The sequence below is a fragment of the Diplotaxodon limnothrissa genome, linkage group LG16, assembly GCF_057381915.1.
Source record: "Diplotaxodon limnothrissa isolate DT_005_m linkage group LG16, D_limnothrissa_male_GT1.1, whole genome shotgun sequence".
NCBI classification, from domain to species: domain Eukaryota; kingdom Metazoa; phylum Chordata; class Actinopteri; order Cichliformes; family Cichlidae; genus Diplotaxodon; species Diplotaxodon limnothrissa.
Window position 1 is genome coordinate 21,787,294 of NC_140611.1, and position 26,310 is coordinate 21,813,603.

A 26,310-nucleotide genomic window follows, 5' to 3' on the forward strand; every position below is an offset into this window, starting at 1 on the left:
TGACAAAAATAACAGGAAAGTACTCAGTGTTTATGTGTAAAGTATTCATTAAATTAAGTGACTCAAGCAAATGAAAATATTGTACGCGTTACTTCAGCTTTATCATCTCTTGTCCTGTGCAGCGATTTGTTTAGAGCTTTATATAGTGTATGCATTTCTTCAGCTGTGTACTTTTTTTACAAGTTATAAACAAGATACTAATAAGTTTGTGTCAATCTACATGTTAAGCTGTCAATAAAACCAATAAATCCTGAAAATAATCCCTATGAAGTAATATTAGATAATATATTTGAGAAGAGAGTCATATGCTTTTTAATATAGGCCGTAATATAATCTATTTAAAACTTTAATTATTCGTATAATCATATATTTTCTTTACATAATAAAATACTGTATACACAAGGCAAGTTTTTTAAATTTTTTTCACAGCAGTTCACATTGGTTGTTAAACCCATGTCTCTTATGTATGGCTTTGAAATCAATAATCAAGACAAAATAACAGTTTTTTTGTTTAGCAGTGTGTTCAGTGAGTGAGTTAGTGTGTTTAGAATAGCAGACATGGTGGCAGAATAATGTGACAATGCATTCACACTTTGGTCACCGGGGGAGCCTCCTGAAGCTGCCTCAGCAGCTTTCAGAAGACACACGTAGTTCATGACGACCTCATCCACCTTGGCTACCACCTCGCGCCGTTCACTGTCGGTGCTCAGGCCTTCTACTAGTGACATGCAGGCTTGCGTTAGGCAGCACAGAGTGTGGAAGCTGTGCGTCAGCGTGAGCAGCAGCTCTTCTGGGCTACTGTACTCCACCGCCATCTTACTGCAGGCGCTGCTCAGCACTTTGGCCTGCATGAGAAGCAGCTGGGCGAACGTTTCCATGTCAGCCTCGCTGACCTCAGGCATGGCAATTCTGGAAGGCTGGCCTACACTTGAACGCAACACACCAATCATCTCTAAGGCATCCTTCCGTGCAAGTGCGAACCCCGTGTGAAGGCTGTAGGTTTTTCCTTTCATTGAGTTAATGTGAGCAAGCCGATCTTTGAGGCTCATGTTCTTCATATATGAGGCCATTTTGCTCCATTCAGCTTTGTAGTTTCTCAAGATAGTGTTTTCCTTGCCATAGAAAGAAACTGAGCTGTCAAAGTGCAGATCATGTGAGGTTATCTCTCCACCTTCATCACCGGCATGAGTATTCGACTTTCTCCTGAGGAAGCAGTGACTGAACGGCCCACGGCACTTCCATGCACCTGTATCCAGCCTCGGTGCTGTTTGCTCGGGCATCAACAGAGAGGCTCCTCTTAGCAGCTGTTCACCAGTTGAATTACAGGCAACTGAACCTTGGGACAAGCTCGTGGGTAAGGTTTTGGCAGAAAATGTCATCTGCTCTTTTGGGGGATCTTGAAACTGTAAATTCTGACTATCATTCTTCCCTGTAAGTATGGCTTTGGTCTTTTCAAACAGTACTTCTAAGCTCCTGGAACCTGGCATTAAGGTACTCCAGCTCCTCCTGAGCATCCGAACCCTTCGCAGCTTCCGGAGGCTGCCTGTTGTTGGGTCACATGAAGATCCGCTTGAGGGAAAAGCCAGGGTGTGTGGGTCAGGCTCAGGGCTGGCCTGTGTTAGCCGTTTGGGCTCTGTGCTACTTTGTAATGATGAAGGTGACATGATTGTGGTGGTGGTACTGGTCTCATTACAGAGAGCTAAAGATGACTCTTTCCCAGCCTTCTTCAGCTGTGTGCAAGCTACACTAGGGGTAGTAGGAAAACAAAGAGAACTGTTAAGCATCTACCTTAACATTAACACAATGTTCTTCAGTCTCACTGTATTATTGGTTCCAGTGATAGAAAAGACATATAGTGCACAATTAAGAAGGAATCTCTTAATCCTGGTGTAACTGATGGAAAATGTTATAGAGACATATTATCAATCTAGTCCATATGAGAATATCATAACAGCTAGTTAGCTTAGCATTGCAAAAGACTTTGGAGACAAGGAAATTGGCTCACCAAGCTCAGTCCAAAGGCAACAAAATGTACTTATGAGCAATCATGAAAAACTTAGCTTACATTAATACTTTGTTTCTTGTTTGATGAAGCTGTACAAAGTGCAGAAAGTCAAGAGGTAACATTTAGGACAATAACTTATAGATGTATTCATACTTTCTCCTTGTCTCCGATCTTTACGGTAAGCTAAGCCAACAAAGCGATGTGAAGCAACAGGTATAAGAGTAGCATCAGTTGTAATATTACTGCAAGCGGAATGCGATTAAGATTAATACCCAATATGTCGAGTGGTTCGTTTAAGAAAAAAGTGCAATGTATATTGGCAAGTAATTTCAAACACATAAAAACAACAACATATTTATCCTCTGCTTGTATGTAGCTATGCTTATTGATCTGATTGTCAAATTTCCTAAATTTTGAAACATCTTTATATGTTGCAGTCCAAAGTACAGGCAAAATAGATTATGTGTGTTGTTCTCATAGCCATAATAAATGTCTAAAAGGAAAATTAAAATCAGCAAGTGCATATAACACCAAGCAGTTCACAGATATCAGTGTTTGTATTAAAAAATACTGTAAAATCTCATATGTATTTCCATGGAAAGCCTTTAAAGGCCTATGGACTATCCAGTTTAGTTTTTAATAGATCATCCTGACTGATATCTTGGGCTGTTATGGAATATCACAATTACATCAATGTCAGCATGTGTGTTGTCCAGTGGACTGACGTGAATACTGCCGAAAAGATGCCCACAGAAATTTGGTGTCAAGACACCCAAGTTTGTTCTGACTCCATAATTTCAGCAATGACTGCAGCACATGAAGCAGACTGTCATCACAGTTGAGCGGATATGCAGAGTCAAAGAGTGTCATCACAGTAAAAGGCGAACTATTTTGTCAAATATGTTAGGGGAAAGTTATTAAAAACCTGCAGTGACCCAGAAGTCCTGTATTGTCAGACACTGGTAAGACTGCTTCTTGTTACATTTATATATTGCAATCTCTTAGTGCTGTGTGTGTTATAAGCAAAATTTGATTCCCTTCTGGTTATACAGATGAGGGGTAGAAAAAGATATCATTGACACAAAAGCAAAATCTATCTATAGGCATCTGCCTTGAAAGTAAGTCAGGCAAAGTTTTGTTTGTTATTTTGGTAATTTGTGTAACCTGAGGATTTCAAACAAATTCTCAACCTTAGATTTGCCTGTTTTGATGAACTGTCTTAAATGTTGATCTTACCAGGTTACAGATTAGAGGTTCACCCTCCTGTTTAAGTTTACCTGTGGTTTCTTTTATCTTGGGCATTCTGTGACTGCTGTCCCGTGTAATTCCAAACCCAGGCTCAGCACTGGTAGCTGCATGGATCTTCCTCAGCAGGGTGGGGTCCATGGGGTGGCTGACCTTCCCTTGCCCGTGGGCCCCATAAGCCTTCTCCTCCGCAGTGACATAACTCAGCCCCTTGAGCGAAGATTCGGACAGTACATGCATATTGTCTGTGGCACAAAGGGGAGAGTCCATAGGGGTGACACAGCTGCTGCTCCCTGTGCTACAGCCTGCATCTATTGAGGAACACTGCGAGCTTTGGAGAGAATGAATGCCTTCGCTTTGAATTGATGACATGCGCTTGCTCACGTGGTATTCATATAACCGTGAGACATCTGGCTCCGACTGTGGAAGCTTCGTTTGCTGCCGCTCATTATCCTGTGAAGCAGCGTCGCCCTGTGCAGGGACGGGCCCTTTGGATGGGGAGATGAGATGGGCATTTAACTGTTGGCTTCTTTCATCTAAGTCCTGCTTCTCTCCCTTTGCTGTCAACCTGTCTGCGTGGGAAGCCTGTGAGTCACTCACACATTCTGGAGCGAGATTCTCAGCCATTTTGTTTCCAGGCACTCTCTGGTGCCATTTTTGATGCCTGTCTTTAAAATGAGTTCGCCCCAGATCAAGTTGGTTCATGTAATAGGAATCTCTCACAGTGAAAGCGTTATATTTCCCAACAAGATGAGGGAGCTCCTCCTTCGCTGAGTCTTGAGAAGCCGTGTTTGATTTGTCAGAATCGCAGGACTCTCCCTGGATTCTGCTCTCAGTCTCTCTCTGTTTTCCTCTCTGCCTGCTCATTAGAGAGCCAATGTGCATCTTAGTGAAGTATTCACTCACGGATTTTATTTCCATTGTCTCTGGCTCCATCTCGCCGCCATTCGAGTGAAATATCTGTGAGGAGGTGACAGAGGAGGATTTGGCCTCCTCCTCCTGTTGCTCCTGGGGTTTGTACTGCATAGCTCCTGCTCCACCATCACTGGGCGCACTCACCTCTGTCTTTTCCTCACTCATGGCGTGGTATCCTTCTGCCATGGCTACATGCATTCTCAGGTGGTTCTCTGAGTGTCTCTGAGCAGTGGCCAGCTCAGAGCTCTCTGTCATCTCTGAGGAGTTGGTCTCATTGCCAGAATCAGAAGAATCCGGACTAAATGCTCTCGATATTTCTACACCTGTGTACAAAAGAAAGACAAAAACCTCATTAAGAAATTCATTTGAGGCAAATGGAATATATCACAAGCCTGCAAGAGAGTAACAAATAATTATACGGATGATAGTGTAAATTACCGTGTAAATGATAGCTAATGTTAACTCGGGAATAACACATTTAGTAATAAATATAAATCATTACACAACAACATTCCACATAAGAGTCTTTAAAATATTCAAGTGTTGATTATGCATCTAATTAAAAACTAAGTAAGAAAGTAAATTAAAAAAATAAATAAATCAATTCAATCAATCACACATCAGTCAATCAATCAATCATTCAAACAATAAAGACATGAGTTAATCCCAAAACAGCACTGGAATTATAAAAATATACACATCTGCATGTATTTTTTTTGTCATGTGAAAAATGCTTTTTTACAATTCTAAAAATATTTTTTAAAAATGACAAAATTATTGATACCCCTTAAAAATTTAAATTGTTGGAATTCTGCAATATATTTATATTGTAAGCATATACGTGTTTTCAGAGTTTGATGCTTTATAGCACTTTTGCAAATGGTCAGATGAGACACGAATAACTGTGTCAGTATAGGCAATGACTACCAGACTGTTTCCAAGCAGGTTAATGTCATGCTGGAATTATTATTAATAACTTTAAGATCTATGGGACTGTAGCCAATCACCCTGAACCAGGCAGCAGGTGGAAAACTGACTCAACAGAAGGAGTAGTCTGTATGGTGGGTGAGAAACCACAGAAAACTTAACATACACACAAGCTGTCTTCCAGGTAAAATGGTATCTGGTCAAATGTAAATGATTTTCTAACTGAAAGTGGGGGATCACGGAAGAATACCCAGGAAAGCCCCATTTCTGAAAGAGAAACTTAAATACATGGAACTTGCTAAAACGCTTCTAAGTGATGCCGAGTCATACTGTTTCCGAGGGGATTTCCTTTAGACAAATGGAAGTAAATTACAGCTTTCACAAAAGAAAAGATGAGGCTTTAAAAGAAAAAAAAGCACCATCATCATTGTGAGGTATGGGAAAGGGTCCAGTGCAGACATTTGATATGAGGCTGCTTTGTTACATCTACCATGACAGGTTATGTTGACACTAATTTAAAAAAGCAGATTATTGAGGCTTTTAGGAGCAAAACATTAGCTGTAGCAGTATCAGAGAGCTCTGTCTCAGTCCCAGGTCATGGCTTTTCGAAGGCATAATGGCTCAAAAACATGCATCTAAAAGTAAAACATAAAAGAGAATGAAATATTAGGTTGTTCTAAAGCGGCCTGCTGAGAGTCCTGATGGTAAGCTGATTGAACATCCACAGATAAAATAAACAACTGAAGGAAAGCACCTGTGAAACCTAAGAGAACAGGAACAGAAATCGAAACTAACTGCTGAGAAGTGTTAAGGCTGCAAAAAGTTCCTGCCAAAAAAAGAAACTGCTGACTTAAATAGATATATTTGCCAATCTCGACTGATTAAAAAAAAATCGTCTTTACATTTGAGGGTACCAATAATTTTGGTGACGTCTATAGACGGCTATTTAAGATGATCTATTTTCTGTTATTTCTAATAACCAACAAAGCTTTCACGCTGTGTACTGTGCAGTTGTGAAAACAAATGGGTCCACAAAACAGGAATGAATCTCAAACTGACACAATAATGAACACAAATGTCTTTTCTCTCTCTCAAATGAATGAAGAAATACTCACAAATGGAAACATAGAACAAAATGGGCTTTATTGAAAAAAAAAAAAAAGACCAACAAATCAAAATGAATGGCTGGAACATGTGTAATGTTAATGGATGAATGTTACAATAGTATAAGGAGAACCTGTGCTACTCTCTGACTGTGCTGGACTCTGTTCCTCAGATGCAGCGAGGGCTTCGAGTGCCTGTAAGGTAGATACCACTGCATCATCCAGTGGCTTCCCGGGCCCCTCTGCTCCATGGGTGGGTACTGAATCTATGAGGGACACTGGGATATCATTGCAGGCCCCATGGGCCCTTATCCCAGCCCCCTGCTGCTCCTCCTCATCAGAGCTGTCCCTGAAACCAGGAGGAGGAGCAGCAATGGCCATGTTAAGAGAGTGCAGCAGTACGTCATTGTCCTCCTCGTCATTACCCTCCGGTGGGGGAGGGAGGGAGGTCAAGTCAATGATGTCATCGCTGGACCCTGAGAGCGAGAGCAACGTAGGCTTGTCAATGTCACTCATCACCATGTCTTCCTCACAGCTGATGTCATCCTCGTCCTCTGCGTCATCTGTTGTCTCAGCGTAGCAGATATCATGCAGCAGTGGCTCCTCGATGCACTCAGTAGGACCAAAGATTTTGGTAGAGTACTGATACCCATCCTCTATCATCCTATAGTCATCCTCGAGACGTCTGTACATGGGGCTGTGATTGTCTAAAATCTCTGGGCCTTCATCCATCAGTCTCTGGTAGCCCAGATTTTGGGGGTTTACGCTGTCCAAGGGTGGGTCTCCAAAAATGAAGGACACCTTTGCACTTCTGGAGGAGTCTTGGGGTTTGGGTCTCGGGACATTCATATATGTTTGGGAACATGAGACTCTGCAGCACTCCACTCTCTCTGCATGGTGAATTGAGTGCTGGGGTTGGTGGATCTCAGTTATGTAGACTGGCTGGCCTTCACATCTGCCACGATCGAGGTAATCGCACTCTTGGTCAGAATATTCTTGGCTGCATCTCTGGTTGTTTCTGTCCTCGCCTCCTTTGTGGGGTGTACTATATGTACACTCAATGGGTTGGTAGTTCTGCTTTGCTCTCGTGGCGTGACCTGCAAAGAGGAAGCAAGACTTGATACAAGTCTATATAAAAACACCCAATTCTGATGAGTCATCTTGCGATCAGTTTTAGGCATACTTGTTTCCATGCTGTCGGTGTTTTTGGCCACGTTGAAGATGGAGCGTCGAGAGTCCACCAGCAATCTGTAGTAGCCAGCAGTCAAACAGGCCAGATTCATTGCGTCAACAGACTCCATTAGGAGAGTGATGGGCTGTGAAAGATGCACACAATCAGACAAAGGGAACAAAATAAATGGCACTAGTTGGTGGTAAAATTAGATTATAATGACTGCAGAGCAGGCTTGCTGTTGTTAGGGTTAAAGCAGAAAGTATTTGTGAAACAACATATTGTTCTCCTTTTAAAGAGGCAGAAATTTTGTTAACCTTTACATCCAGAACATGTAGTTCCACTCGAACCCTGTTTTCATCTTCTGTGTACATCTCAATGCGGTTGACATGACTAAAGTCTGCCAGAAGAGCCACCAAGTTGGTTTTGGTGTTAATCACATGACTGATGCCATATTTCGGCCCCACCAGCAAAGTTACTTCTGTGTGCTTCTCGCCTTGCTGTAAAGAGGAAGAAGGAGGCACCGTAACTACCACTGCCGTTATGTAAATTAGCACAATGTGGAACAGGGTGAAACCAGTGAGAGGTGACAAGAAAGTTTTACTCACGACTAGTGTTGATTTAAAGACGCGTCCTCCATAAAGCCTCAAATCACTGAGATACTTTAGATAGTGGACCTTTGCTTGCAAAGCAGTTAGCTGAATGGAGTAAAAAATAAATAGTATAAGGCACAAGCTGAAAATGCTTAAATTAGTTAGGTTAAAAAAAAGTGCAACACAGTCTGATCTACACAACAGCCCCGAATGATTTATTTCAAGTATTTAATACTCCACTAGGTGGAAGCCAAGAGTCAGATCTGGTGCAAGGAAAAGAGGAAGATGAATAGCCATACACTTGCAGAGAATAGACAAAAAGAGGAAAGCAGAAGCACAGTCTACCTTTTTACCAGGCGGCACCAGGTTTTGGTTGGTCTTGAGGATGTGAGTGAGAGCTTTTTTGATGTTTTTTTCTTTCATGCTAGACAGCACTGCGGGAGGCAGGAACAGCGCCAGACCCCACTCCTTCCTGCAGATGCGCAAAAACAAAAATGAAAAAAAAGGTCACTCATCCACTACGACAAACAGTCAATTAATCATTCTTTTCCTGTGATTGATTTACCCAGAGGCGGTGCGGGAGTTTATGGATAGGGTGCAGTCAAAATGATCATCTAACCAGAGATGTATCTTTTGATGTTGCAGCAGTGCTTGTGAGGTCATTATATCATTTTATTGTTTGAGTGGGCTTAAGTTTAAGTGTGATTTACAGCTGGTAGAAGCAAAATAGGCTTTCAATTAGATGACATGTAGTAAAACATATGTAAAACCCAATCTACTTACTCAATATACTTCAGGGAAACTTTCTGGGACTGTTTGGTATTGATGGTTAGTATATACATCTGCAGAGCAGCCAGACGGAGAGCCATGTCGTATTTCAGCTCTGACCCAAATCTCTCTAATACCACATCATTACAGCTCTGGAGAAGACACAGACAGGGAGAGGTTACACTTCAGTCACAATTGTCGTCATGCTTAAACAAGGCCCTAATATTGTCTAAAATAACATAAATAATGTTTAATTCAATCTAATTATTATGTATTGTGTGTATCTCCTGATATTTACCTGAACATATAGGTACTCAAATGCTACTGCATCTCTTCTAAGCAGGTCTACGGGATCCTTTGGGACAAAAGTGATCCGAAAAAAGCACTTCATTTTGTGGGACCCTGGCCTCTGCGTCACCTAGAGGACAAGTCAGAGATAAGGAAGGTCCTATTAGTCATTAAGTGCTTATTTCCCCAAGTACATTGTTGTACTTTCAGATAAGTACATGTGAAAAAATCCATTACATGCAAAAAATAAAATACAATAGGGTACTATGTAACATTTACAGTCATTTAATTAATAGTTTAACATTTTTGAAAAAGTTAAATATGTCTTTGTCAAAGACTTTGGTCAAAAACATTCTGATAGCTATACGTAAAATATTTAAGTGGAGCCAGGAGATGTTTAGCTTAGTTTGGTGTAAAGACTATGAAGTTGACCAAATGAACACATTTTGTTAAATCAATACAAATATAAGTGTTGCAATTTCTTTTCTAGGATTGTTTTATCATCTTTATTTTTAACTTATAAAAGAGATACACTTTGGACTGTGTACTGACGCTCTGTTTAATGGCACCCGTCTCACCTGAGTTAGCATCTCCTGCTCATGCAGGAGCATGAGTTTGCTGGCAGATCCCTCAGCTCTCTGCTCGAGCATCAGAGAGAAGTGCTCGATGCTCTTAATAGATAGCTTTTCTTGCAGGGTCAAAATGACGTCCTGTCATATAAACAATGTCATGGTTAATACAACAAGCAAACTGTGCAGATGCAGCAGCTTTCTCATGCGCAGCTCAGTGTCATAGCTATAGATCATTTTCACAGCTTAGCTTATGCAAAAAACATGAGTGTTATTGAACAATCAGAATTTTTAACTGAAGTAGAAGAAAAATAATTTGGGGAAAAAGGAAAAATAGCTAATTAAAATACATTTTCTGCTTGGAATCATATTTTCACTTGAAAGGTTTTGAAGGCTGTGCTGAAGAGAGGATTTTCCACTTTATAATGTACATTCAATATTTAAAATGAACATCACTTAAGGTTACGCAACAGCATTTCATAGTGAAGGGGCGCTCTTCCACCACCTACCTTAATGGATGTGGTGCTGTCAAATTTAAATGATTTAGTTTGCCCGTTTTCCAGGTACACCTTCAGAACATTTGGCATGAAAAGAAGGGAGTTGTCCTTCACAGTTTCCTGAGGATATAATATAACATACGTGATTAACAGATTTGACTTTTTCTAAGTGAAAGTTAGCTAATTTGATAATCCACTGTGGTGCATTAGCTGGGGTTGGGTGGGAAATTTTTAACTGGAAGACACACTCAAGGAAATCAAAGAAAAGATAAAACATTTTGAGAAACATACTTTTATGAGGTGATAAAAAGAGATTCACACCACTGTATAGAATGAATGTACTGCCAGGAGACAGTTGACTTAGCTTTATGTAAAGACTAAATGTGGTAAAAGTAAACCTGGCTCTGTGCAATGCTAACACAACTTCTTCCACCTACTTCTATAGCTCGCTGTTCATCTCGCAATAGTACAAAGACTTCAGGAGGTGAATATTTCCTAACAAAGAAATGAAGTGTAACATAACGCTCTTTAAAAAATGTATCAGTTTTACATTGTAGTTTTTGAATATTTAAAGCAAGAAGGAGGTAACTTGTAAGTTGGTGAGATTGTTTTTTAAGGTAGAGCTTCTTATTTACAGCTAAATGTCACTCACAAGCATATGCATGACAGTCACCCTAATACTTTTTTGTTTTTTTTTATTTCAAAATGGTGTGCCAGCTGTTGTAACAAATATGTGACTAATGATGTTTGTTTACATTTAATTTTCTCTTCTATAACATTTTTAAGCCAACAGAGTTCTGGCATTTAGAGTCAGAATAATACTGACATTTTACTTTACCTAACCCTAACCCAACAGTGTTTCCCCTTTTTTGTCAATGTTCTGTCTTTCAGTCATAAAGAATTTCATTTTACGGTTTGGGATTTCTAATATCTCTAAAAAAAAAAACCTTCCAGCCTTAAGAATTCAAGTCTGCTTCTGCCATCTTCTATTCAAAGCGCCAATGTGTAACATATGAATTAGTGTTCAATGTGACTTACTGGGACCTGTCCATTGATGATGACCTCTTCAGCGAATCGGACTTTAACAGGATTAGTCTTTAACTTGGCCTTTTTGGCTGCGCTGATGAATGCCGATTTGGGTGACTTTTAGAGGAAAAGAAGGTGGAAAAACAGGCATTAAAATGTGTGTGGTTTTTTTCACTTCACAAAATTCAAGGGCATGCTTCCTTCTTGAAACATGACACCCTCCTATTACTCTCTCTTTGATGATGCAATTAAGGTGGCACTGTGCAAAGGGATAAGAGAGAGGACACCCTCATGTCATTGAGCCTGCAAAGAAACCCCTGGTAAACAGAAGTAATTACAGACAGGATTATAAGAGCTCGGTCCTCAAAGTATTGTACACTGCTTTTCTGCAGCCGCAATCCTTGCTGTTCCTAAAGGCTTGTCGTGTTCAGGACTGAGCAAAGTGCATAAACAAAATGCATGATGACTGGATGAAATCTGAACTATAATAAACATTACGATTACTGTTTCATTGTATACAGTTTTCTACCACACAAGACATAGCACAGGTCTTGTGTCAAAATACAGTTTATATTTTGATTTTTCCTTTCCCTTGTTGTGAACATGCACTGACGGTTTGGTCTATTTTTGGAGGGAATCCAAGCATAAATCCATTCCCACTGAATTATTATGTGAACTGTAAACAAAGGCTGAATATATGCTCCTGGCACTGTGTGTTCACCGCCATCTGGTGCTCTGTGACTCTAGTAAATGCTGGAGTGGCAGGTTCACATGAGGTTCTGTGAGGATCTAACACTACAACACGAGAAAACTTGGAAAAATTGCAGCAATCAGACTCCCCGTGAGTTCACTGGGCTCTAACACTTAGCCCAGGCATTACCGATGCTGTGCCAGAACTAACATATGGCATGATTAATGGCTTGTTTGCACAGAGTCAACAAAATAATCACCTCCAAATGCACATATAGCCAAGTGGAATGTATCGGATTTCATTCATAAGGAGGACAGGGAAACTTACTGGGTACGGCTGAACAACAGTTAGCAATATGGACTCCTTGCAGCTCCTGCGGGATAAAAGCAACAAAAAAAATAATGAAAGGTTAAGTTTCAATAAATTTAGAAGTTTTTTATGAACAACACAATTAATACAGTCAGAAAAGAGCAGAACGAACACAGTTTCAAAGTGGTGCACCTGGCAGTCCTGTCTTGGCACCATTGTGCTGAGCTTTGCTGCAGAGAAGAAGCCTATTCAAGGCCACGGGAGCTGTAGAGGAGTGGCCACATGGGCACTTTTCCCTGTACTAATGTACTGTTTACAGACTGCAGCACAGGTCACGCAAGGACCAAAGGCTCAGTGCCAGCTTCTCAGCTGTGTGAATGAAATTAATCTAATGAGACGCTTGAAGAAACAACAACACCAGCATACAGCTAAATGAAGCAGGTGGCTAGAGTAATGTTATATTGCTTTATCTATCCAGCTATGATATTTGATTTTTGAGCATATCAGAATAAGATAAAGAAATACAGTGATGGTATGCTTAGAGTGCTTTATGTTTTTTGCAGTTATCAACAGTATCTCCATAGGCAGTAAACTGTTTTATATATTTTAGAGCAGAAATTTTAAGTAAAGACAGTGCAATGAACTACAATATGTCATTTTGTACAAAAAGTATTAAATCTTTGGATTTTTGGGTGTTTTTATTAAAGTTAATTAAGAGTGCTGTATTACCTGACAAGGTCGATAACCCTCTCTCTGGGTGCTGAACTGACTGCCTCATCATTAATCATGATGATCTCGTCCCCTGGGATCAGTTTGCCTTCTGATGGACCCCCTGCCAAAACACACCAAAAAAAGACTTAATGGTCCAAACTTTGCACGGTCCTACCTTTTTTTTTTTTTTCCTGTCTTGGGCCTCAAAGCTCTAATGAATGCTTTCTCATTGAGGACTGTTCAAATCAATGAATCATCGACGTAAACTACAGTCTCACTGGGTTTTCCTCTTAGCCACATTTTAGGAGGCTTTCATCTCGTGTTGATATAGTAACAGTCATGGATTGAATGAGTCACTGTGTTGTGGTAGAGTCCACTGTGTAGCTGGATTGTGCTACCTGGCGTGACTGAGCGAACCACCACAGGTTTCTCACTGCCTGCTACGAATCCAAAGCCAAGCACTGGGTCTCGCCTCATCTCCACCTTCCGGGGCGCTGGCGGAACAAACTTGTCTCCGTCCAGACGAACTTCCTCCAGGGAGTTGCTCTGGGAGACGTGGCTGTGGGGATAAAAAGGATATTAACTGTTTTTGTCAGGGCAGGGTGGTTTTGATTGATCCTAAATAACCTTTGCTGGTTATTAGTAATCTTGACATTTTTATAAAAATAAATAAATGCAATTTACAGACCATAAAAATAAGCCAGTAGATTAATAGCAGCGTCTCTAATTGTTAAATGCTTAATATAACCACTAAAATGAATGTCCTCTGAGAAACAATGACAGCTCTTACAAGAGATAGCTATTGAAAAATTAAAATGGGAGGACAGACATCAACTGCACTGTATACAAAACTGTAATTTCTTCCAAATACCCACAATGTTTAAAAACAAAATGCCACATATTGTTTCAGAATAACGAACGTGTACAATGCTGCAGAAATAGAGCGTGTGGGCGATGCTAATCAGGCTCCAATGTTTGTATTCTCACATTGTAATGCCTCACAAAGAATCTATACTTCTCACACCGTTGTGTTAAATGTGTTAAATAATAGGCATGTGTTTCCTTGCCAGACTAATAAAGATCCAGGACAGTTATAATATAGAGTGCCATGTCAGTGAATTTTCCTCCAGACATTGCATTTTTTTCTTACAGCAATGTTCCATCCTTTGTGATACAGTCGGACAATGTAAATATTGATGCATTCGAAGAACAAAATATTAGGTCTTACGTAGAGTCTCATTCTTTTGCATGAGTGGGGACTTACACGTCTCGAGCATGAAATACTGTAGCAGCCAGTACGTTTATTACCTGCAAAGACTCATGCAAATTTAAAGGGTTTAGGCTTAAACATGAATTTATTCTTATGATGTCATGATGTTTAGATCTATACTGTTGTGGATGCACGTTGTGAACGCGGTTTCTATGGTCTGTGTGGCTGAGAACATTGTTAGGGTTTAGCTAATGGGCCACCATGATCGAGAGTGCTGAGGTGATTAATCTAGCCTGCTTTCATTATTCACAGGGGTTGTTACAGTAAAATATTATATGAAATAGTTTGCTGTAGCTCTGCAGTGCATCCAAAAAAGCTTAATTCAGAATACATGTAGGCTGTGAACCTGCTCAGCATGAGAAATGGTGTTTGATTAGCTACATAGATGCAGTACCTTACCATTTTAGAGCAATAAACTTTTGTTGTAGATGACAGGCGCACAGTAAAACAGTTTCATTTTTAAGATTTACTCATATTGCTACCATTGATAGCTGGCTGCGAATCAAGACTCTAACCTTATCAAACGTTTTGCTTCAGTTACCATGGTAAAATGAATTTTCTCAATCTTTGTAAGAGAATCATCGTTATATTAGCTTTTTGAACTCAAAAGATGTGAAAAGCCAGCATGTACGTTTCACATATTCTGTGATCAGATTTTTTAAAATTTTTTTTACAGTGTTTCTCTGCTCTCCCTGGCTGCAAAAGCAGCAGCGGCAGCAACTCCATATGGTGCCAACAATGTTGGTTAATTAAAGCTGTGGGCAGACAGTGTGTAATTCACAGTTATTCTTGACACATGTACTGTTCACCAGTAAATACTAACAATTAATCTTTCACGGCACAAAGACACAGTGAGATCTGTCAGTTGCATTCCCAATGCAATGAAAAGGCAGCAACAGCAAGTTGCTGACAAGTTCAAAGATGTTAAATGACTGTCAACTGATATTTTGGAAGTGGAGGATTCAGCCGCTTCTTCCCAGGCTAATTAACATGTGATGTTCCATTAGGGTGAAATTCAGCTGCTGAACGGATAACAAAAGAAAACCAAAATGGTTTTGTGTTTTTCTTTGTTTGTTTGTTTGTTTGTTAGTAGTAGCAGCCTAGTCCTAAACTAGAATTTAATTCTTTCGTGTACCTTTACACAACATTTCAGATAGAGGATATTTTTCTACATGAAGTTGTAATTCTAATATAAAAGTCTATAAACTGGTTCTATAAATCATTCTCAATGGCACACTGATTCACGGTTGGTCAAGATTTTTGTATGATTTGTGTATGTATGCACTGTATACTAATTAACATTGACTGTGCTATATTATGCTGTGGCCATTATACATGTATTTGCAATTAGGAGACTATCGTGTTTGTTTAAAAAAAAAGAAATTACAGCTTCAAGTCTTCCACTGGCAATTAAAAGTTGCAAAGCCAACCAACATACAGTTATCCCATATTACACTACAAAATCAACAGACTGAATACCATTTTGCATCTACATTTTAAAAATAATTGATTAAATGACCAAACAAACACAGGGACCTCTTGTCCTGGTGGTGTGATACAGTAGTATTGGCAGGCAGAACGACTGTGGGCAGAATGTGCAAAGTCTGATGTAACAAGACTGAAAACCGAAGCTTAGTTAAAAATAATGAGTCCCATTATGTCAACTACTTGTATCGTGGACCTGGCCATTTTTTTCTAAAATCTATTTGCTTCTGCACAATCATTCCACGTTTACTTAAAATCATTAAAAGGGCAAAATGTATTCGGTTATTTTATAGCTAATTAGGAAAATGTATCTGTCACATCTACTTCCCTAGATAGGTAGTCTTTTTAAACAGAGATATTACATTTCTTTGTACAGATTGTTTAATACATTTTATTTCAGTTTGCAAACATATAATCTTAAATTAATATACTACCTCCAGTGTACTCCCACGACTCAGGAGTATAGAATATTCCATAAATTATTAAGTGATGCATTTAAAAGAAATTCAAATAAGCTTTTTATAAACTGCAGCATTTACAAGACTTACGAATTAACCGTATGCTGGCCTCCTTAGCTTCTTAACCTCGAAATTTCCTCTTAAAGTCATGCATTTTGTCCCTGCCTTTAATACCCCAAAGCATTGACTGAAACATTTTGTCTGTCATCATATGACAACTACAGTTATTACATACTGTATCGCAAAAAGGAACATTTAGTTTGAATTTATGTGTCAGTTTTATCTCAGGAATGACAACCTCAGCAGATTGTGCACAAATCAAAACCATATGGACCTGTGCATTCAGGAAGAATGCTGCCGCCTCCTCTCCATGGCCACCTGCTAAACATGGCTAGAGTCCCATTGTGCGGACAGCCATGCATCCACTGGTCTGTAATCATACCCATTAGCTGCTAGTGTAGCTCTACCGCATAGTGCACAAGCTGCACTGTGAGCTAAACAAAAAGCGACAGGAAGAAATGCTGGGCCGATTCTCACTATTGCAGTCTAATTTTGGCCTAAAAGGTCATCAACAAAAATCCCAATAACACCCTCCCATCTCAGGTTCAGTTACATGAATGAGTTAATGTAACTCATTTAACTCTCCACTTGTGTCAAAACATATCTCTATATTGTTGTAGCTGCTTTAAATGACACGACATTAATAATTGTATGTCAATCTGTTCATATTGTCTGGTAAATGCTTTATTCATGTGCTCATCCCACACAGACTAGACATGTATTCCACTGAGAAATACAACAGTTTAGCATAGGCAGCTAAGAGGCTTGACAAACTAAGATAGCCACTTGATTATTTATGAATCTTCCTTAAATTTAGAAAGGAAAGGCTGGAGCCAAAACAGCCTCCACGATCTGCCTCTTGCAGACACACTCTGCATCCTGCACTTTCACTGCTCCTTACTTCTTATATAACTCCTCTGACATCACGCTTCTCATGCCATAACCCGTGTGTGACAAGCGCATACCTCCTATTCATATATTAAATAAACATTTGTTGTTGTTTTTTACCACAACTGGAAGACGTATCTGTATTACAAAACCTGCTGTGCTAATAATGTACTCGTTACATCCCATAATATTCAATAAGAAGAATTAAAACTCCTATGAACAAATGAAAGCAGAGAATATTTTTCCAGAAACGGTTAGTATAGATTAGGTTGTTAAAAGCATGTCTAATTTGTGTTTTGACGAAATAGTAAAAATCCCGACCAAATCAACATAACAGCAACACTTGTTACACTACTGCACACGCAAACACACGAAGAGCCAGTGAAGAGTTTCTTTTTACCTGTCAGTACAGATTTCCACAAGTGCCAGTTAAGAAGGATCAATTACGCTGATAACACTATAACCCTGCATCCTCTGAGGAATGTGAAGACTCTCAGATCAAAACAAGCCCATGCACAGGTGAATTTCTTCATCGTCATCATCAACAACAACAGCAGCATGCACACACTTGCGCTCTCAAAAGCCCTCTTCTGCATTTGGGAGACTGCATGAGGAGTATTGTGGGTGTGTGTGAGAGCGTGAGAGAGAGTGAGAGTAGGCAGGGGCAGAGTGTGCGCAGCAGCGGAGGGAGAAGAAAATCAGTATTCTGAATGCACAGATGGAGACAGTGTGGAGGCAGTGACGTGGCTGGAATAATCACAGGTTGGCAAAGCGTCTGAAACATCTGGAACAGAGCGAGCTCCCCCTCACTTTCTTTAAACATAGGGCACTTACTTGATGTAGCAGTCACGCCCCTCTCTGTTGGTGCCCATGTCCCATCCATTTGGGGGTCCCTGTGAAGCACTCCAGGTCCCTGAAGGGGGCGGCCAGCCTGAGGATTTGGTCCTGTGGCTGCGGAGGCAGAAAGAGGAGTCAAATCAAGCTTAGCTCCACTTTTTGTAAACATTTGTGGTTTCATTAAAACCTGTGCAAAAATGGTCAGATCGGCTAGTCTAACGGCAGAGTAACTAAAAACAGAGATTTTTGAATCTTAATGGAATAAATAAATTGCACAGATAAAAAGCGATTCAGCCCAAGTGATAAGAGATTGTCCGATTCCTGCGCGATAAACAATGTTCCATAGTCACTGTTCACTGAGTGCATACAAATCAAATTAATTACGTAAGCTCGACACACAGGCGGAGTTGTCATGGCTCACTCTTGTGCTTTGAGAGGCATGAAATTGGTTTTATTTCTAGATGTCAGTACATTCTTTATAAAAGAAGCCCAGGGGAATTCTGTCATGAAGTACTTATTTGATTTGCTCAACGCCAAGACGATTTGATAAAGTTTATCGGAGAATATAACCAGCCATAACCGCCATCCTCAAAACAGTTCATTTTAGCCTATTATCTGGAAGACAGCAGCAGTCTAAATCTCGGTTTCAGCTGATTTTCTGATTCTTACCAGCAAAACAAAGTTCTGCACAGTTAGAAGTTGGCAGAGTGAAGGTGTTCACGAGAACCGTAATTGGTCAAAATGCTTCCATCTGTCTTTTCCTCTGCATCCCATTTCTTTTGTTCCCTCTATCTCTGTCTTTGTGTCTGCACACTGGTGATGGTATGAAAGCAGTGGCAGTAAGTTGTGTCACTTCAAAGGCTTGTCTGCCGTGTAACAGGGCTCTTCGCATTCATTATTCAAAGCCCCTCTTTCTTTCCCTCTAAATGTTTCCCCAGTTACTGTACCAATGATAATAAAATGCGTGCGAGGTGTGCTTGTGTCTGTATGAAAGAGTGCGTCCTAGTGGGCGTGTGTGTGTATGCACATGTCTATTTCATGAGATCTTGATAAAGTATTACCATTTCATCAACACGTGTAAGCTGAAAGAAAGGCCACAAAACACTGCAAAGCTAGTTGGTGCAAACAGGTAGTCCACGACAAAGTAATGCAATAAAAGCTGGAGCACAGTTCTCAAGTCAGCTACCCTAATAAAAACACACATCTGAGTGCTGCTGGATGCATTAAGTCATATTTAATTCATTTCAAAAATTGAATTCTGCAGTGAAAATGGTGTTTTTCCTTTGGGTACCACATTTTACGTCTGCTTGTGAAGCAATGTGATTTACTTTAACAATGCAGTGGTGTGTTTTGGCGTTATTAGTGTTTCCACACAGATATGGATTTATTTGACCTACAGTACATTAGCTGGGAACAGGCCTCGATGGTGTATATTTAGAACATTTCCTGCAGCTCATATGATGTGTGTGGACACAACTAGATACTGTCTGACGCTGTTGGAGCCACCTCATTGACGAGTCCTCTTTGTACCCACCATTGTACTAGCAGCCATTTTAACACAGGCATTGTCTGATGTTGAAGATTTATACATTTTTCTCAGGAGATGTTCAAAAAATCCAACAAGTGCATAATATTGTAAAATTATGATATTTTTTCCCAACACTACATCGTCAGCAGTGATCTGCTTGACATTTTTTCCAAAGGTCTACACCACAATTAAGTGTATTACTTACAGTTCCAGATGCGGTGCCTTCAAAATATATGACTGAAGTAATGATTTGCTCCAAAAAATCCATTTCCTAACTCTATGCCACAATGTATCAGCAGCATAGTGATAGATACTGTGATCTTTGATTTCTTTTGTCTGCAGACAGGAGGACCATTATGCCACTACGTCGCAGCGCTCCAGCTTAACAAAGCGTCTGAAAAGGTTCACCCACTGGTGGACAGTGAAACCGATCTTCCTCAGTGAGCATCAATAAATAATGCCTCCACAGTCACATCGGACTAAGTAATCAAGCGCTAAGTAGGCAAGCCATGCTGCACAATTCATGAACAGGTTACCCAAGAGTCAGAGTGAGGACAATTAGAACAAGAATTTGGGAGGCAAAATGTAGGCTTTCTCAGAGCATAAATTACACTAAAACCACAAAATGCACAGAGGCCTTTTTTGTATTTTGTGCATGCTTTTGGATTGAGCTCATGTTATTAGATTGAGCTCATGTAGCAGCCAAAAACATTTTTTAAAAGAGCGCCAAAGGAACACTTAAAAGGAATAGGGAAATTAGGCTCTCCTCATGAAAAACTTTGCTAACACAGAAAATAACATCAGGGTTTTATAATCTAAACTAGATAAATGCAACAGAATGTTGCTCAATTGTGAATTTGCCTTGTTTTCAGAAATTAAAAGAGCAGATGTTCCAGTCAGCAGTTGGATTGTTCTGTCCTGGTGATGGCAAAAAGATCACTTTTCAGTGCCTCATAGAAAAAAAGCATGAACAGTGTGACCCTTGCTTAATCACAGGAGTTCACTTTCACTTCATAGAAGCAATCCAGTGTTATATGAATGCTGAAGTCCTATTTATGTAGGGAGTAACTATGCATTATAAACAAGCAACAACTAAGAAGAGCATTCCAACACAGGCATTCCAGTTAGTGTAAATAATTTACTTTGACAATCTTGATGAGGGTTGGCTATGTGAAACCACGTTCTGGTGCCACACGTGGGCCATTATGCATACAGAGAAAAAAAGAAAAGTAATTATTCATGAGGTATTTGTGGTATTCAAGATACACGCACGCACACACACACACACACACACACACACACACACACACACACACACACATATAGATATAGATATACATATAGATGTGTTTTTGCTCTCACAAGTCTATTTTGCAATTTGCTCTCACAAGTCTATTTTGCAACAAAGATTCCTGTTTGGAAGCAGCAGCCAAATTTTACTGATGTTTATGTGCCATTTCCCAGGGGGCCCGAACCTATTGCATTTCCTTTTTGTTTCCTACACATTTCCCAGCATGCACCAGGCAAGAGAAAGCGAATATCCCCAGGTTGAGAGAGCCATACTAATTTCCTTTGCATATGCCATCTTGAATAAATCATCACATTGTTCAGCAGCCAGATTAGTGTGATACAGGGATTCTGTCTTACAGCATTTACTGTATTAAAAAAGCATTTTTCTCTCAGCACACCGTTCAGCATTTTCTGCCAGACAAAGACTCTTAAAGACACAAGTTTCATATATTCCCACGATCAAAATGACCTTGCTAGCAGCATTAAAACAATTTTATAGCTATTAAAATTTGACATCACCTTATTCTAAGGTCAACAGTGGGGTCAATCTAACAATAAGTGGGTCTTTTTGTTCAACTCTACCTGCTTGACAAAAAGGGGAGTGTTACAAATATGATTCGAGGCACACTGTGAAGAGGCACTGATTCTGCTTTCTCAGTGCTCTTGATTTAAACAGACAGTTATGCATAGATAGACCACTAATGTGATTCTGTTTGGATATGAAATCAGTGGAGAGACAGCAGACGAGATGACCATCTCCTGGGAGAGAGCCCAGGGAGTAGAGCAGAGTGGCTCAGACAGAGTGGAACCACTCTGATTAAAGGCCCTATTCCTTTGCTCCTCTTTTAGAGACTGCCTCTTGTTTCAGTAAACATCTGCCCTCTGCTCGACTTGCCAAACCACCACCTTGGCTCTAATTCTTTGATCGATACGAAAGCACAAAAGAGCACGGTCCAGCCTGTGATTTATATTGTGTGCTGCTGTATACGCACCAAAATTAAAATGAAGGCTATTGCTACGGAACTACTAATCTTTGAACAAACTGCTCGCTTTTATGTACATAAATGCTTTCTTTGCTGCTCCACATTGCATCTATTTGACGTCACAGAAGAAATCACTGTTTTTCTACTCTGCAAGAAATGACTTTCCCATGACCACATCGCATTAACGCAGCCAAAAATCAAACTGCCTGGGTGATTAAAATTTCTTCTCTGTCCCATATAATGCCATTATACAATAATATTGAAATTGTCTGCACAATAACACTCACTCCAGAATAAGAGTGTCTGTTTTCCCCATTACTCTAAATGAATATTGTATTTCTGTGTTTGTCTTCGTAAGCACTGATATTGTTGCCATGGGCAACCGCACTATCCTGAGCAGCTCTCTGGTGCCTCTATATAGAAATGTTTTTTGGTTAGTTAATCTCCTCTGGGTGGGTATAAAAAAGCATCTGGGAAACAGCCCACCCACTGTGATCCCCCTGCTATGTTACAGTGAGTAAAGGAACCTCGATGTCCCACTGTTTACCTGTTAAATGACAAAACACCATTATCTTACAAAAGAGCTACTATTTGAAAGCTGGATATAGTCTGCAGTAGCACTTAAAATGTAGGAAACACAGAGCATATCACTAAATATCTAATCAGAATCTTAATGTGCATGATTGCATACACACAATGCGTTTCCCAGCCGAGTAGTAGACCTTACTACATTTGATTGAATTGGTTGAAATGATAAATCCAGCAGTAAAAGATATTCAAAGCTAAACAAAGAAATCTGTGTTTTTTGTTATTACACTGCATTTCCCCCAGCCATCCTTTGTGCTATAGCTCTCTATAGAAAGCATTAACCAAATATAGTGATGAACTTACCCTGTGGGTGCTGAACTAGACATGAATGCTCCTGCACCTCTTTGTGCTACTCACTGCTTTTACGCTAAAAGCTCTACAGCACGCAACATAATAAATAGTTGCCTAAGACCTCATCCACCAGCCAGCTGGCTACCATTTCTGACCCAGAGTCCTTTCTGCTCTACTCTTCCCTGAGAGCTTCTGATTTGAACGCTAAGTATGACAGATCTTTTGGTCTGTGTGTACTCTGATGAACATTTAGGCTAATCAATTTGTGTCCAGACCAGTGATTTCCTGTGAATAAAGTTTGCAGTCAAAACATGTTGAACAATGGCTCACATTATAGATTTTTTTTTGGGAAAACACAGCCAGAAATGATCCAAGTGAGCAGCACAAGCATGAAGTCACACAGTCCAAGTAAATTAGCTTTAGCTGTTGTTCTGCATTACTTGGTTGCGGGAAAACATGCACATTTAATGAACATAGCCATCATTTATATAAGAGTGACTAAATATAGCTCCAACAAGATGCAGTGAACAATATTCTAGCTGTTTTTTTCATATATGAGCATGCTCAGCAAACAGCTACAGATTGCTGTACACCTTTTAGCAACCCAGTTGATTCAGGAAAGCCCTGTCTGCCTATCGCTGCTGCTTATATTTAGAGAAAATCAAAAGTGTAACTGTAATTTCCAGGAAAATAAGTTCTTAAAAGCTAAAGAAAAGCAGCAACTTCAAAGAGGACATCATTGCTTTGTATCTTGTTACAAAACCTTAAACAAGTGGAAATGCTAGCTTGATTTTTAAAACAACAGAGAAAGAAGAAAATGAAAGCTATATCAACCCTTTGTTTCTGATAGCAGACACATCTGGGGGTGTTGCAAGGCAGGAGGAAGAGACAATGAGGGGAGCCTTTCTTGCCTTTCTTGTAGCTCTCTGAATAAATACAGTGGGTTTCGCTGTGAAATACAGACTCGTGCTGACTTAAATTCCTAATGGTAGATGAGAGGGAGACAAACATCAGCAACAACAAAGGGAGGGGAATGCTTCTGTAGAAGTGGTAACTCATAGTCAGGGTTAGCATTGTGTGGCATTATTAACAGTGACAGGATGCAGTGATGGTGGTGGTCCACTGGGAGCCGCATCATTGCTGCCATGGAGGGATACTAAATAGAAAGCAGTGTTTCTGTACGACGATGGAAAATCACTGCTACCTGTTTGATTTCCAGCTGAAATGTTATGAAAAAGGGCCTCGTAAATAAACCGAATACTGAGGTGCAACGCTAGTATTTTTGATGCACGTCTTTTTCCATAAACAAAGAACTAATGAAAAATTGCCAGTGCAGTTCAGTGATGACTCATAAGTGAAATGATACGCTCCTAATATACATTTCTGTGACACACAGTAGCTTGTTTAATGTATCTTGTTTGTGATCAGCTGTTCTTCTCATCAGTGGTCCGTGGTGCCTCTAATGGAGCCAAATCCCCTAGGAGGATTAATGTCCACTGGGGGAGATCAACTCAATCTAGCAGACCCATGTGCGCGCAAGGTGAGGTGTAAGCCCCGTCGACGAATGAATTCCTCAGGACTTATTTTAATCTATGCTTTGCATTATCATTGCTTCTAATGACTTCTTCTAAAACAAAACCAATATGAAACTATGAATCTGTCACAAATGAAAATGACCCACATGAAGGAAGTAAATGTGTAAACCGAAATGTGCTGTCTTTTAATTTTAATTGCAAAGTGTCATGATTTAAACGGCTCTTTAGCAACTGTAAATGTTCTTCCTGTTCAGGGCACAGGTATTTTGATTTTAAAGATAAAAAACCACTCATATGTCATAACTCTAGGCAGAATTAAAACATTTGAGAAAGCTATGATCAGTACCCTAAACTGACTCAAAATGAAAATGACTTAAAACTCTGCTGAGAACTAGCAATCACTGCTATGACTCAATTTCCTGGAATAATCTGAAATTTTGCAACATCCTCTGCTGCTTCTTCTCATGTTTCATAATATCTATGGTTACCTTATATTACATAATACTCGAGCAGTAACCGTGTCCACTGTCTGCAATATTTATGAACTTAGATACGTACAGTTTAGACACATGAATCGCATCACCAATTGCATCCACCCCCACTGCCATCTCTCTCACTTGCTCATTCATTTCACATCATACGTGACTGCACAACTTGCTCTCTTGAACAAATCAATAACTCAGCATTTTTAATAACACTTTCAACATGTGATCTGAATCATGCCTTTGAACATACAAAACGCCGGCTGCTACAGAACGAACAGGCAAATCCACAGACTGGCAAATTCATAGCAGCATTCGTTGGACTCACCCTGACAGCTTTGGCATCTTCACAAAGCTGAACACATCCATGTGTGCTGCAGACTGCAGTCAAGGCTACAGATTCACCATCTACTTCACTCCGGCCCCATTATCCCTCACACTCTTTGGCAATAGAGAATAAATAATTTAAGGGGGAAAAAGTGGAGCTTCCACAAGTCAGGAGGAGAGATTAGTCCTGTTGTCTGTGCTTCTGCATGGCTGAGTGATTCCCGTGTCCTCGCCTCAGCAACACAAATCCATAGCCCATGGAAAAGGATCTGGCAGTGCAGCTTCCCCTGGTTACATCCTTCAAAGCATGCCTCTGTTAGCTGCGTTAAGCCACCTTCATTTAATTTCCATCGCGCTGGAATGATGTGCAGGAGCCGCACAGTAACAACAGCTTTGGAGAGAGGCAGAGAGAGCCAGAGCGAGGGGCAGAGGGAGGGAGGGACATGTATGGCGGTGGTTGTGGGTGATGAGAGTGGAAAGAGGAATGTGAGAGGATTTGTGATGTTTGTGTGTGTGCTTAGTAGCAAAGGCACAAGAATTTCTAGTTAAGGATGGATCTGGATTCTAAGAATTGCTCAAAAAACAGTCTGATCAAGCTACATGTGGGTCTTTCCATAAAGCGAGAAAAGGTTGAAAAGAGCAGGAAGGATTAAATAAAAGCTGGCAACGCATCATGTGCACATTATATGCAACAGAGGAGTAGCAAGAGCAGCTGAAGAGTTGTGAGGACCTTATGTGTCCCCTCCCCAGATGAGGTCTCTGCATCACAGCTGCACATTATAATTCCTATACTGTACAGTGCATTTGTTTTGACCTTTCAAACCAGTTCAGCAGCTAAATGCTCACTCTAATTGATGCAATTCATGTGAGGTCAAACATTTTAATAGTATCGTCCAATTCAAATAAATAAAGAGTTAATGCACTTATCTTAAAAGAAAAGCATGACTTTAACATGTCATGATAACAGGATCTGTCTTATGTTGTTAGTAATGCCCAGAGTGCCGAAGCAGGAGGCTGTTGGAATTTCAAATGGTTCAGATGTTTAAAAAATGCCTCAATGCCACATATCCATTGCATTCGCAGATCACCACAAGGTCTAGTAACCCAAGGAGGAAGAACTACTCTTCATAAATGAAATACCTCAGATCAAACACCTCTACTGAAAACCACCAAGAGCCAATTAGCTTTCTCTCTGATCCAGGGAGGCCTCACACTTATTCATGTGGATCTGAAAGTTTGGATAAAAGAAAATAGCACAATTTGCTGTTATCGAGATCAGTATAACATGCATTTTTGATGTTAGACAAGACCAACATCAAATATATTATATAAACACCTGCTGGCATTAAAAAGAATAAAAGCTCGACAAAAGTAAATAAACTAAAAACTGCCCAATTCTCAGATTTTCCATTTTAATCACAGTATAGGCAAAATGATCCAAGAGTTAAAAGGAGAGTCTTTTATCTAGTT

The 26,310-nt window shown here is 40.0% G+C and overlaps 1 protein-coding gene across 2 annotated transcripts in view; it reads right to left on the minus strand.

Moving 5' to 3' along the window:
• Nucleotides 1-485: 485 nt before the first annotated feature.
• Nucleotides 486-26,310, minus strand: part of LOC146616149 (FERM and PDZ domain-containing protein 4-like) — a 36,246-nt gene continuing 10,421 nt past the window's right edge. The window contains exons 1-17 of one of the 2 annotated variants that reach the window (XM_085374345.1): nt 24,842-24,882; nt 17,814-17,930; nt 13,217-13,377; nt 12,837-12,939; nt 12,126-12,171; nt 11,120-11,224; nt 10,094-10,201; nt 9,594-9,725; nt 9,026-9,145; nt 8,743-8,879; nt 8,305-8,431; nt 7,975-8,064; nt 7,684-7,866; nt 7,391-7,511; nt 6,330-7,292; nt 3,283-4,488; nt 486-1,741 (exon numbers count right to left, since the gene is read on the minus strand). In XM_085374345.1, the coding sequence (XP_085230471.1) occupies nt 486-1,741; nt 3,283-4,488; nt 6,330-7,292; nt 7,391-7,511; nt 7,684-7,866; nt 7,975-8,064; nt 8,305-8,431; nt 8,743-8,879; nt 9,026-9,145; nt 9,594-9,725; nt 10,094-10,201; nt 11,120-11,224; nt 12,126-12,171; nt 12,837-12,939; nt 13,217-13,377; nt 17,814-17,930; nt 24,842-24,882 (5,016 nt within the window). Of the gene's footprint in view, nt 1,742-3,282; nt 4,489-6,329; nt 7,293-7,378; nt 7,512-7,683; nt 7,867-7,974; nt 8,065-8,304; nt 8,432-8,742; nt 8,880-9,025; nt 9,146-9,593; nt 9,726-10,093; nt 10,202-11,119; nt 11,225-12,125; nt 12,172-12,836; nt 12,940-13,216; nt 13,378-17,813; nt 17,931-24,841; nt 24,883-26,310 lie in introns of those variants that run through there. The other variant, XM_085374344.1, reaches the window with a different exon arrangement.